At 45.2% G+C, this 13035-nt stretch overlaps 2 protein-coding genes across 4 annotated transcripts in view; both read right to left on the minus strand.

Annotated features, from left to right (window-relative positions):
- The window catches only part of LOC108352304 (uncharacterized), a 300039-nt gene that overhangs the window by 159705 nt on the left and 127299 nt on the right, over positions 1–13035 (minus strand). The window contains exon 1 of one of the 3 annotated variants that reach the window (XR_594999.4): positions 206–6549. The exons of the other annotated variants lie outside the window; for them this stretch is intronic. The gene's annotated coding sequence lies outside the window, so the exon portion shown is untranslated. Of the gene's footprint in view, positions 1–205; positions 6550–13035 lie in introns of those variants that run through there. 3 annotated transcript variants of the gene reach the window in all.
- On the minus strand, positions 9688–10692 carry Krtap11-1 (keratin associated protein 11-1). Its single transcript, NM_001399002.1, has one exon. It carries the CDS (start codon positions 10638–10640, stop codon positions 10089–10091), a length of 552 nt encoding a protein of 183 aa, NP_001385931.1. The 5' UTR covers positions 10641–10692; the 3' UTR covers positions 9688–10088.

Genomic DNA, 13035 nt, shown 5'->3' on the forward strand with positions numbered 1-13035 from the left:
GAATGACTGAGATCCTGCCTGAAGCCACAAACACTCTCATCGGGCCTGCACTGCCCATGCAGGGCTCACTGATCGATGAGTTGCTTCGGTAGGAAGGCTGCCACCCTGTAACTTCATCGGGTTGAACTGAGAATATAGGAGCACATGGACATGTTAAAATTGTATCTGGGAAACCAGGCCTAAGAACTCAGCAGACACAACAGACCTGGGAAAGGCAGCGCTCAAACCCAAATGCCATGATGGACAGTTAATGTCGTTTCAGAGGGGCTGCACCAACTTGACACCCAGGGTAGATCACGAACTGACAGGATGAGGACTTGCAACTTCTCTGGGATTTTTTTTTTTTTAAGGTTTCAAAAATACTTTATTTCCTGTTGGGGCACAGGTGATGACACAAGTGTGATGTCACAGCTAAGTCTGCCGCAGGGCATGATGGGAGTCAAGGACAAGTTAGAAATGGACTCACGTGATGAGAACGACATAACAAGTGACCGACAGGCCAGGGTGGGCAGGCCGAGGAGGAGCCACCTGCTGGCCCCACCCACTTCCAAGTGATGTCATCACCAAGGACTAGGCGGGGTTTCTACTTGACAGTTGATGGTCTGTCCACCCGCCTGGACTGGAGCCTTCCTTTTCCTGCTGCATACCCAGTCACGATTTCTCTGCAGTTGACTGCACTTTCACTCTCAAGCCTGACTCTTCTGAGGTCCAAAAGCAGCAGCATCTTTCCTGAGGCTGGTTCTGGGCCCCTTTTCTCATCAAAACAGACTCTATTAGCATGCCTATTAGCATACTTATGAAACTTAAAATCAGCTATAGCCTTTTAACTTATGTTCATCTTGCTAACCACATATATACATACACAGGAAGATATATTAACTGTGTTATGTGTGCTATAATACGAATTATTATTAAAAGTCATGACTCCTGGAGGAGACTGTACTACTAAACCAGTATAGCTTCTAACTTCATTCCAAATACTTATCCTTAAATTCACAGAGAAGTGTGGCCCTTTTGTCTTATCAAAGAAGTTACAGAGACCATTACAGAAAGCTACAACTGGTCAAAACGCAGAGAATAACTGAATTATCGAATTCAGTCTCAAGGAAGACATCCATGATATAACCTCTATACCTAAGGCTCAGGGAAGGACAGAATATCAGGAAGTGTAGTCTCGAGTAGTCAACCCTAAAAAACATATATGTGGGGAACATTAAATAGACCCAGTAGGTTATATGTATAGTGGTCCACCTATGCATGTAACAATAACAAAAGAAAGAGAAGACATGAATTTGAGAGGAAGAGGAGGGGCATGGAAAGGGTTTATGGGAAACAAGTTGAAAAGGGGAATTGAGCAAGTCTGTTTTAACTAATTTTTTTAAAGGCTAAAATAAGAGAACCTTCATTCACCTTTGCCAAATTACCATGGTAGGCAGATAATCTGGCAAATCACTGCCATTGAAATTTATTTGAAAGACAGAGACAAGGAACATAGTTGGGTGGGTAGGGAGGTGAGGAGGATCTGGGGGAGTTGGGGGAGGATAAAGAATATGGTCAAAAATACTGTATGAAAAAAATCATAAAATTTGCTCTGCCTTGTAAATTTATTGTTACTCAAAAAGTTCTGACACTATGGAAGGACAAAGCTGTGTTCATCTGTATTTGTGGCATCATGCAGTCACTGAACTTATATATCTCTATGTATTCCTCCTTCCCTAATAGTCATATGTTCAGAGTCACGTTGGAGCTCACTGTTTTCTGAGCACCTACGGTCTCCCCCCTCCTGATCCACACCAAACACTACTCTCCTTCCCCCACACACTAACAGAACCTGTGAGTTCATGTTTGTTTTCTTTTTCTTTTTCAAAATAGAATCGTATGATAGAGCTGAAACTACCTCAAATGTGTAGATGCCATGTCTCAGCCTCCCAGATGCTGAAGTTACAGGTGTATACGTCTTACCCAGGTCCTTTTCCATTAAGAAGCAATTCAAAGATTTCCTTCAGAACCCCTCCCATACGTCTCATGGGGGGAAAGTTATCCAACAAATTCCAAGGACCCACTTCCCGCCATGAATCCATGTCCATATTAGTGGGCATCTCTAGAGTGGGATTCCATGCTGCCCCGTTATTTTTATGACTGCCTATCCACTCTGTGAGAACCTTTACAAGAGGGAAAGACCAGATGTTCAACAAATAGTCTTTGAATTAAAACATGCACTGAGCAACTGATTTGCTGCCGAGTCCCCTGAGTGTGCCCTGATTTCCTGTGCCAAGCCACCTCAGAGTTGCAGAAGCTCCCTTTGTTGTGTCTCCTGCAGTATCTGATGCAACTATCAGCACAGGTATGCAAAGTTAAGAGAAAAAAATGAAAAAGTAGAGCCTTCTGTTGAGAGATTGACGAAGGGAAATAGCAGGAGGAGGATTTAATCTCATTCTAAACCATCAATTTCCCTGTGACCCTGAACAGACCAGTCAACAGCTTCCGAACATCACTCACTTGATAGCATCTACTCAGAAATACATTCTCCAAAGAGAAAAACAAGAAAAAGGTCATAAACCAATCTAAAAGTCAAAGGCTTCGTCTTTGGCACACTTGGCATGTGGATGTCACATAGCACCTTGAAAAGTCCAGGAACATTACAAAGCTCGGTCAGCTGCACTTCTTCATAAATTAATGTTCATTTCCAATTGCTGTAGCACCAGAAATAAGGGCAGCCATGATGGATAACACTGAATGCCACCCATATAGAGCACAAAGAGAACACTGGGGCTTGACAGCCTTAATCCCAAATCAGCATCTGGGCGCCCAGCCTGTCGGACTGATCATGGCACAGATATATGTATGTGTATGTGTATGTGTATGTGCATATATATGCATATGCATATATGTATATGTATATATGTATGTGTGCATATATGTGTATATATGTATATACATATATATGTATACTGAAATAATTTAGTGATTCATGGTGATTTCTCCATACTGGGTCCTAGAGGAGTCATGACATTTCTGTTTTGCCTCCTAAGAATCATGTGACTTAGCCTCCTCATCCTTGTTGAGAACGAGAGATAGAACAGAACTCGCTGTCTGGGTTGGCATCTGAGGAACGCTTTTTCCCAATCTTTTCTAAAGTGGCAGATTGGGCATGTTCTGATGGGTAGGTCCAAAACCATGCACATACAGGCATCCTGGACTGGACTTAGTGAGGCACCAAAAATATAAACAAACTAAGGAAGCGTGGGGTTAGAAGGTGCTCTGTTGAGAGACACTTGTGGGCAAGTTTGAGGTGGAAGAGAGAAGAGGATATGAACATTTTCATTGTAAACATATATGAAGTCCCCAAAGATAAAAAAATTAAAATGTCTTTCACAAATTAGTAGTCTCCTCCCCCCCAATAAACTTGCTTCACGGTTACACACACACACAACATGCACTCAACTAGATGATGTGTTCCTCTACCAGAAACTCCTAACCAAGAACAGCAACATGAGAAGAGGAAAGAAATCACGTTGGTCTAACTGGACCTGTGTTTCTTAAGAATCTGCACTTTGGAACTTTCCTTCCTATACCACTATTGATATCACGCCAAACAAAACATTTACAGGTAAAATCCGGACTCTGGTTACATTTGTATTTTGATACACAACGTAATACTTCCCAAGTATTCATTCATTCCAAGTGGGATACACCAACACTTAAAAACGTGTCCCAAGACCCAGCCTCCAACAGGGACAATGCAATGCCACACACGGGGAGAGAGAGCTTGTGAGGATGTGCTGAGCTGATCAAAATGGCAGGTGAAGGAAAGTAGGTGAGGAGGAGCAGAGAGTGGGGCTTCCTGTTTGCAGGCCTTTGTTTGTAGGGCACACAGCCTTCCTGTGCTGCTGCTAAGGTTTGGTCTTTTGCTCTGTATTGTAATGCTAAATACTGGTCTCCAAGGCCTGGTTGTCCCCAGAGATGAGATAATCTGCACTACACAAGTGATGCTATGTAATCTTGTCCCCCAAGTTATCCCTGATTGGCAAATAAAAACACCTACAGCCTATAGCTGGGCAGAAGAGAGATGGGCAGTGTTTGGATTCCCAGGCTTGGGGTCTGAGGAGAGACCAGGAGAAGAGTGAAGAAGGCAGATTCAGGAGAGATGCCATGGGGTAGGTAGGTTTTGAAAACACTGCTGTGAGGGCTGACCAATTGGAATTGAGAGCAGCCCAGATGAAACCTAGCAAGCTATAACTTGAGGTTAGTGATAGGAAAGTAGGCATAATAGTATGAGGGGTAACTATCTGGCCAGCTTTCGAGCTAATTAAGGCTTCTTATAAATATAAAATTTGCGTGTCTTTTATCTGGGAACGGAATGATGGAAGTCTGGATAGAAACCTCAATTGAGATCAAATGTCTACTACAACACGATGCCATCTACCTGGAGGGCTGATGGAACCCTGTCAAACAGAACTGCACAGATACCAGGAGGATGTGGCTCACGTCTGTAGAGAACTCTTAGTCACCTCTGAATTTCAGGAGATGAAGACACACTACAGAATCTCATAGCGATGCTAAGCACACAGAGCGCGTCCTCTTTCCACAGCAGCTCCTCAGGAAACGGACCGGCAGTGGCGCCAGAAACTCGCAACAGCGACGACTCCGTGTTAGAGGCCACTTCCTCCTAGACCTGGATTTCACTGGAGAAGTGAGTCATTGCCTCACCGTTTCCTGATCCAGTAAGTGCGGGAGTTGCAGAAGCTAACTGTAAGGCCTCGGCCTTGATGAATACCTTAGAATATGAGGTTCCGTGCCGGGCTGGATCATTTGAAACAGAATTACTTGGCTTATGTGTAGGAGAAGAAAATGGGAACAACTGTGTCCCTGCATCTTTTATGAGGCCGGTGCCCCCATCACCGTTTATTTCAGGTCAGAACTCTCTGAACTCTTTCCAGTCACCACAGTCACTACCAGAATCGGCTGTTTATAGGTGAGAACCGTTGACTAATGATTTATGCCCCCCCCCCCTTTGTAGCGATATTTTCCTTGGGATTTTAAAGCAATGTCTCCTGGAAAGGTAGGTCCTCAAACACCTCTATCAGTTCCTGAATGTAGGCGAGGAGTGCACCACGGGAGCTTTCCTAGATGCTGTGCACTGAGGCAGGCTTCCTTTGGTGAGTGACGGACTCGGGGTCCTTCAGACCGCTACAACCCTGGGGTTCCCCGTGCAGCTCAAGCTTCCCCAGAAACCCTTCGCTCTTCCAGTCCCACGATGCAGGAGGGCAAGCATAGGGTAGCCATTCCCAAAACCCTTGCCCTCTTCTTCCTTTGCCCACAACTAGGCTGTATGAACCTGTTCCCTCCCTCCTAAGGGAAGTGCAGCCTAGTGGCTAGAAATGTCACTTTCTGTGTCACCGTGTCTATGCAGTGTGAGGAGAAACAGCACATCTTCCCTGTGCAAACACCTACTCTGGAGCCGCCTGGGAACCCCCTGCGGGGGAGAAGATCGGAAAAGAAGGAAGTGAAGTGCCAAGATTTTTTCACTCGTCTTACAGCAGCAACACACCTTCACATTTGAATATGCAGAAAATAAAGTCCTGTTGTTCTTAAACCCTCAACCCTGAGGAGTTTATCTCTGACAGCCGTGAGCCTTACCTGGGCTAGTCCTTGAAGTTGGCATTAGTAGTACTAACCTTGGTTTCTACAGGAGTGGCCAGGGATGCATTAGGATCAGACGACTCACCTTATTGTCAGTGTGGTTAAACTGAGTTCAGTACAAGACTCTCTGCCTCTGAGTCCTGTGACTTTTTATCAAATAAAATTGTCCCTCACCCCAAATCCTTGACTTTCAGAAGATTACATGTGCTTTGCATACCGCCTGAAGACTTCATTTCATAAATGAAACATTCCCCAGAATCATCCCAGAATCTCACGCAGGGATAAGAGACAAGTCTGAGGATTCATAGCTGGGGTGAGGGCCACCATGTAGCTTCAGGTCTGTCCTTGTTTTAATAAATCCATTTGAAAACCTCCACATCTCTTAATCTCTGGATTTGCGATTATAAATTTGTCTCTGGGGTAAGCTCTAGATGAAATTTCCTTTAGTTTGGAGTAAGTGTTGCTTCCCTATCCTTAAGGATGGAAAAAGAAAGGTGCCTAGGAAGGGTGCCTGTGGGAGGTACCGATGGAAGCCATTATTTAAACCACCGCCAGTCTGGGGGAGATGACCACGGTAGCTGCAATAAACTGACTTGAGGCATCCGGTGGTGCTGTGAAGAGAGGGTAAGACTGAGGGAAACAGTGACATCATAATGCCCAGTGTAAGATCATGTTGTATAATTTAAAATGTGCACTACCAATGAGGCCCAGTTGAATAGATCACATTATTCTAGAACCAAAAATCCTCCTGAAAACACCCATCAGGCAGTTCTGTTCAAAGCCACACATTTGATGACAGAGATTGAAGCCAGGGGTGATAAGAAGAAAAGATTCCAGTTCCCTAAAAGTAAGCACAAATTCTCTCATTAAAATATTTCACCTAAATTCCTACAGTTTCTAAGCATGGGTAGAAGTTTCATGAAAACACAGAGACCAAATGAGTTTTTGTTTTTGTTTTTGTTTTTTAACCAGGGTTAAGGTTCAACAGCAGAGCCAACCCTTTGACTTTTACAACCTTACGTCACGCAAACGTAAAGCCAACCATTCTAGAGGTAGCTCACGCCTTCGGTTATGACTGCCATTTTAAATGAGGAAGCATCACGGAAGAAAAGCAGTATAACATCCCTGAGGCCTTGAGTGGCCTAGCATCTTAGAAAGCATCGACGTGTAACATTAAACAAAGCCTCAGAAAGCAAAGTATGAAGCCTGCAGAGGGGAACACAGCAGAAAGAAAAGTCCTTACAATGACTGGACAAAGCTCATCTACAAGCTTCCCTTCACTATTGAAGAACTGACTTCTAAGGAAGTGCGTGAGTTAGCATTTGTTGGATGAAAGGCAGAGAAGAGAGATGGAGATAGGGAGGAGGGGGTGGGGAATTTAACTCTGGATTTGACAAGGAAGAGGATAAAGGACAGAATGGACCAGCCTGAGAAGGTGGAAAGTGAAGTGATCGGTGTACTGAGTGCCACCAAAGGTCACTTACAAGTATCCATCATGCGACTCCTGTGCCATGTGTACTTTACCACATAAAATTTGTATCACCTACGTTATAACCAGAGTATAAATGACATGCGCGTCCCCAAACTTACCATAAAGTCTTCCAGACGTGCACGCACACTAAGTGCCTTAGTAAGTGGATTTACTGAAAACCTAAGAGAGGAAATACTGTCAAACTGTCTAACAGCTAGGACAGGGCGCTCTGAGCAAAGGCAGCCGATAAATCGAGAAGACAGACTGCAAAGTGGCCTGATCCTTCTAAGGTAAGACAGTCAAGGCCAAAGACAAGTGTGTGTGTGGAGGGGGACAGGACATGATTCCCCAACCTGTCCTAGAGCTGTGAGGCAGTCATAACTTTAAAAAAACAGAAAAGCAAAGCCACTCCCCCTCTCTCCCAACAAGAGACAGCTGACTGTACTTTCATATCAAAGGGCGGACGGCCCCCCTTGAGATCTGGGTACGCATACTATGTCGGTTTATTCCTGAAAGCAGAGGCTTTCGATGCTATCACTGCTTCTGGTTCCCGAGCGAGCTAAGGGGGAGGCAAGCAAACCTGCACAGCCCAGCAGAAGCTGTACCCACCCCACGGTGATGGAGAGACGGACACAAATTGCATTTCGAGGCCTTAGGCTAAGGAGCCATCACATCTCTGTCTTCAAGATGGCTCTCCAAGACAGACATAAAATATACTGTGCAATAAGGCAAAGAATGGAGAGGACTTTCCAAAGTCCAAGTATAAATAAAAGTGTTCTAATAGCAAAGCAGTAATAATAAGTTGCCAAGCAGAGATGAAGGTCAGGAACGGCTGGGTGAGATTGCCGCAATATACACGATTGCCCCTAGTACGGCCAACAGCCCCAGCAAAGCACTTTTGTGTCACACTATCACACCCGCCTCAATATTATTATGAATACGTCAATGTTACATATGGGCACTGATCAGTCCCATAAGTAAAAGAGACGCCATCCATTCATTGGAACCTAGAAAGCTGAAAAGCAAAAAAATAAAATAAAATAAAGTGGAATAAAAGTCTATCAGCCTCTGAATTATTCGAATCATATATGAAGTGAATAAGAGAAACTGAGAGAGTCACATCAGCTGCAGCTTTGAAAGGGTCATTTACACACACACACACACACACACACACACACACACACACACACAGATGGGGGAGAGAGAGAGAGAGAGAGAGAGAGAGAGAGAGAGAGAGAGAGAGAGAGATATTTGTATTTTGGGAAGAACTGGGGCATTTTGGAAAGTCAGCAATTCTTTAAAAGAAAATATGGGGGGAAGGGGGGACATGGGATGAGCACATAGCAAAAGCCATTTCTTGCTTTAGTGAGAGATGAACGTGAGATCCAACGCTCTTTGATAAAACGGACATTTGAAGACGAGAGTCAGCAGAGGGAAAAAATTGAAAACATTGCATCTATATAGAAATCATCTATACGTTTCGCCTCTGAAAAGCCATTAGTGAAATAAGAAAAACACTCTGCAGAGGCCACAGAAGATGAGGCACGGGATCTCCGCAAAGCAGCTCTTGCCAGCAGAAAAGGCATCTGCGGCTCCCAGCGCTGGCCCCGCAGAAGTCCCTATTTCGTCGAATGACTGTCCATTTGTGTGTCTGTTGGAGCAGTTCAGAAGAGAACATATTGAGATGTGCCTGTGGACATGACAGATGACAGGGGCAAAAGCAGACCCATCAGTAGCCCGTCCTCACTTTTTCATGAAAGGTGAAAGGAGCTGGCGAGCGGAATCCCGCCCATCCAGATGGCTTGGCCTACCAGGATACGGATTGCAGGGGAAAGCAAGCAGGAAGTGAGGTTATGAGGGTAAAAGCAAACCAAGACAGGAGCTGGGGTTGTGGCTCAGAGGTACAGTAGTTGACCAGCATACACTAGGTCCTAGGTTGAGTCTTTAGCACCACATAGAAGAAAAAAATATTAAGAAATAAAATGTCCCTGACATTTTTCTTAAGTCTCTTTTGCCAGATACACTAAATATCATTGGTTCATCATGTCTGGGGACCGCAGGTTTGTTCCAGAGAGCAAGGACTGATATAGCTAACATCAGTCCTTTGGATGCAGTTATTCCTGAGGCCGAGAATCCACTATTCTTCCTTCTCCAATCTCCCTCCAGCCCAGTTGATCGTGGACCGGTCATGTCAAAGGTTTCCACGGTGCCCTTTCAACGAGGAAATCCTCTGAACTCTGCTCCTCTACTGCAACTGTCTCTGAACTCCCTCACTTCCTGAACAGCTTTCCTTTACCTTCACGGAAGCCATTTTGTGGGTCCCTCAAATTTTCAGAGAATTGTAGACATCAAATCAGTCATCAAATCTCAGTGCTTCACCACGGCCCTAACTTGACCACCTTCTCTGAACAACAAAGCACAAGGTAGTCAGTCTCTGGCTTGCCCCCGAACGTAATCACTGCACCTGTCCTCCGTGCTCAGGAAGCAGAAGGAAGTCAGGACCTGATCAGCAAAGAAGGATTCGCAAATAACGGAACCCCCTAGCAAATAAAGAAGTCTGCTGAGACACACGGTTGCAATGCCAACTAATGCGAGTTTATTGAGAAATACACACAGCAACAAGCTCCCTCTTTCCGAGGCACAAAAGCAGAAGCCAGGCAATAAAGCAGCAAGGTGAAGACATGGGCTGTTGGCGGGAGAGCCTCTGGAAGCATCGTGAGGCCTCAGACTGGACTGAGGTGGCGAAGCCTCTGGAAGCTTTGAGAAGCTGACACAGAACCAGAAATCAAACCTTAAAGTTATCTTAGTGCTGGCAAGAAACATTTTAGAGTGCCGAAGGCAGCTTGGGCAGAGCTAGCAGCCAGCAACTTGGCAGTCAATAGCACGATGAAATATTCAGGCAGCATACAGGAAGGTCCTGGAAACACAGCTGGCAGGGCACGGAGACTCAACTGGCTCACTGGCTCTCATGCACTTAGCAAGTTCTTCGGCAGCTGGACACACAGGATTGCTGGTATGTCCTGGAGACTCCACAGGTTGGTTGGCAGACAGTAGAAATGCCTCCCACTGGTTGGCAGACAGTAGAAATGCCTCCCACTGGCTGGCAGGTGGTAGAAATGCCTCCCACTGTTTGGCAGGTGGTAGAAACGCCTCCCACTGGTTGGCAGGAGCTGGAAATTCCTCCCAAGGACTGACAGCCAGTGGACACAAAAGTGAGTGGCCGGCTACAGGGAGTAGAGCAGGGATTGGAGACACAGGTAGTCTGTCGATTGCAAGTTACCTGGACAGGAGTGGAGACACAGGAAGTTCTCTGGTAGCACGTTGGCTGGCAGACACTAGGCTCACAACACGACTCCTGACAGTGGTCCAGGAGCCAGGACCCAGTTTGGAAGGAACTGGGCAAGTAGAGGCCACTCAGGCAGTCTGCATCACGGGCTGAAGCTGTGGTAACTGGGCCCACTGGAGCAGCGTAACGTCCTCCAACTGCCCTGGAAGAGCAATTTCTTGTGGAGCAGTTGAAAGGCATGATGGCAGAGAGAGGGTGGCACTGTGTCCTTGGAGTTAGCTGAATTCTGAATGCTGCTTCAGGCTCCTGGGCTTTTATATACCCTTGTTCATGGGTGGGGTTCCCCTTGCTGGCTCCCTTGGCTTCTTTGGCTTACACCACCTTGCCTTAGAACATCCTGTGAATCTCTGAGTTAATTGTCCTTCGAGAAGCCTTCTCCCTCGTAAAGGACATTTAGTAGTTTGGTAACCAAATCATAAGTCTCCTGCACTGTACTTAGTCTGGGTTAAGAATGCAGTTGACGACTTCAAAGCTGTTGGTCATCCTTACCCACATTTCATTCCCCATTTATCTTCTTGCGTCTGATGAGTGTCTATCCAACCACAACTCCAAACATACCACTGCCCCACCAGCACACTCTCTCTCCCTTCCAGCCAGGGCTGACTGCAAGCTCACACCAGGTTTGGTTTATCGTTGGCATTTAATATGCTTTTGACATAACTTAGTGAGTCACTCTTCCTCAGCTAACGGGGCTTCTGATAAGGGGAGCTGCTCCTTCAGAACTTCTCCTAATAGCAATGAGAAGACCTGCTAAGGAAAAGGACACGAAGATTTATCCAAATCAGGAGGAGATCCTCAGCTTCCCTTAATGTACCAGAGCAGGAAGAAAACAGGAAGGAGAAAGGGCCCTTTTACCGCACCAAGGCAGCAAAGTTAGATGCACATTGACTGGAACTGTGATCACAGCCAACAGAGACCCTTTTTAAATAAATTGGGCTAGAATTATTCCTAAAAGTTTTACTCTAATAAAAATGGCTAACAATTACTCGAGAGCCTCATTAGGATGCCGGAAGACAGGCTTCATTAATTTTAAAATTATTATAATGTTAATTTAAAAGGCTACAGTGTCTCTCTCCCATTTTGCTCAATACAGTTGAAACATACTTATTTTCACACAAGCTATTATAGATAGGATGCATTTTAATCAAGAATAAACTAAAGACTCTCCAAGGTCATTGTCTTTATCCCAGATAAGGGAAGGCAAGGGTGGGCGGGATCAGGCACTTAATCAATGTTTGGTAGCAAATGTGTATAAGAAGAGGTTTCTGTAATATTTAATTATTCCTTTTATGCTTGGAGAGCCAGACTGAAGCTGTTCCCTTTTGTTTCATCTCAGTATAATACAGTCAGCTCTGAGAAAGAAAATTGTTTCAGTGTCCATCTGAACACAGGTAAATCACCTGTTTAAGCTAACAAAAATAACCACTCCAACAATACAGTCAGAGATATTCCCACCTCAAAACATCTATAAAAATCTGGCATGACCTGGCTTACATGGCGAACAAAAATGAATTTACATATATTTGAGGGCTACAGGCAGGGCCACAGAGAGAACAGATCTACGTCAGAATGCATCAGAAGTCTCCTCGCAAGAAAAGCATCATTCATCTAATTAGAGGCTGATGATACACTCCAACAAGAAGATGCTGGACTGTGGGCTGCGTCAGAAATCCCAGGGATCAACTTCAATGCCTCAGAGAACGTTCTCAGGGGCAAGGGGGAAGAGATTAACGAGATGACTACTTTCCACATGGCTGTGACTGTGCCCTTTCCACCAGCAAGAATGTCCCTGAAGATGTTTGAAGGTCAGAGTGCCTGGTCAAGGGATGGGCTGGCTTGTTTTACAATAGACGAGTCATTTACAGGCTTCAGCTGAGGACTTGCAGGACGTGGGGAAGAGAAGTCAGCAGTGAGAATGCAAAAAGACTCTGTCAGAGATTATTACTACATTCCTGGACTGGCGGAGGAATTTTTTGTTTTTTTTGTTTGTTTTGTTGTTTTGTTGTTTTGCTGTTGCTGTTGTTGTTGTTGTTTTGAGAGGGGAGAGCAAACGTGTGTGTGTGTGTGTGTGTGTGTGTGTGTGTGTGTGTGTGTGTGTGTGTGTATGGTATGACTTTCAGGAGTCAGTTTTCTCCTTCCTCCATGTCAGGCTCAGAGGCAAACAAACACCATTACCATCTCGCCAGCCCGTGACAGAACTCTTTGTCTGTATTAAATTTTTCTACAGAGTGTTGAAAGTCACAAATCCGGAGTCGTGGAGAATGCCTTCCATCGGCTTCAGGAGCAAAGTGAACAGATGCTTCTGGAGCACATGGTTCACATCTGGCCGGTGAGTCAGGAGCTTCGTGTACCTTATTTCTCCTGGTCCTTCCAGCGGCTCCGTGGAGGAGGCATCAGGCCCCATGACAGATGCAAAGTTCAGGCAGGCTCGGTAGCCATCCTCGTCACTCAGATATCTCTAACTAAATGAAAATTCAAATAGAGCAAAAACTAAAGGCAAGCAGGTCACAGCTGGGGCAGTCGAAATATGCTGGGATGCGGTCACTGAAGTATGGTGAGGAATTCATTTGTTGAA

The sequence above is a fragment of the Rattus norvegicus genome, chromosome 11 (assembly GCF_036323735.1).
Source record: "Rattus norvegicus strain BN/NHsdMcwi chromosome 11, GRCr8, whole genome shotgun sequence".
NCBI lineage: Eukaryota > Metazoa > Chordata > Mammalia > Rodentia > Muridae > Rattus > Rattus norvegicus.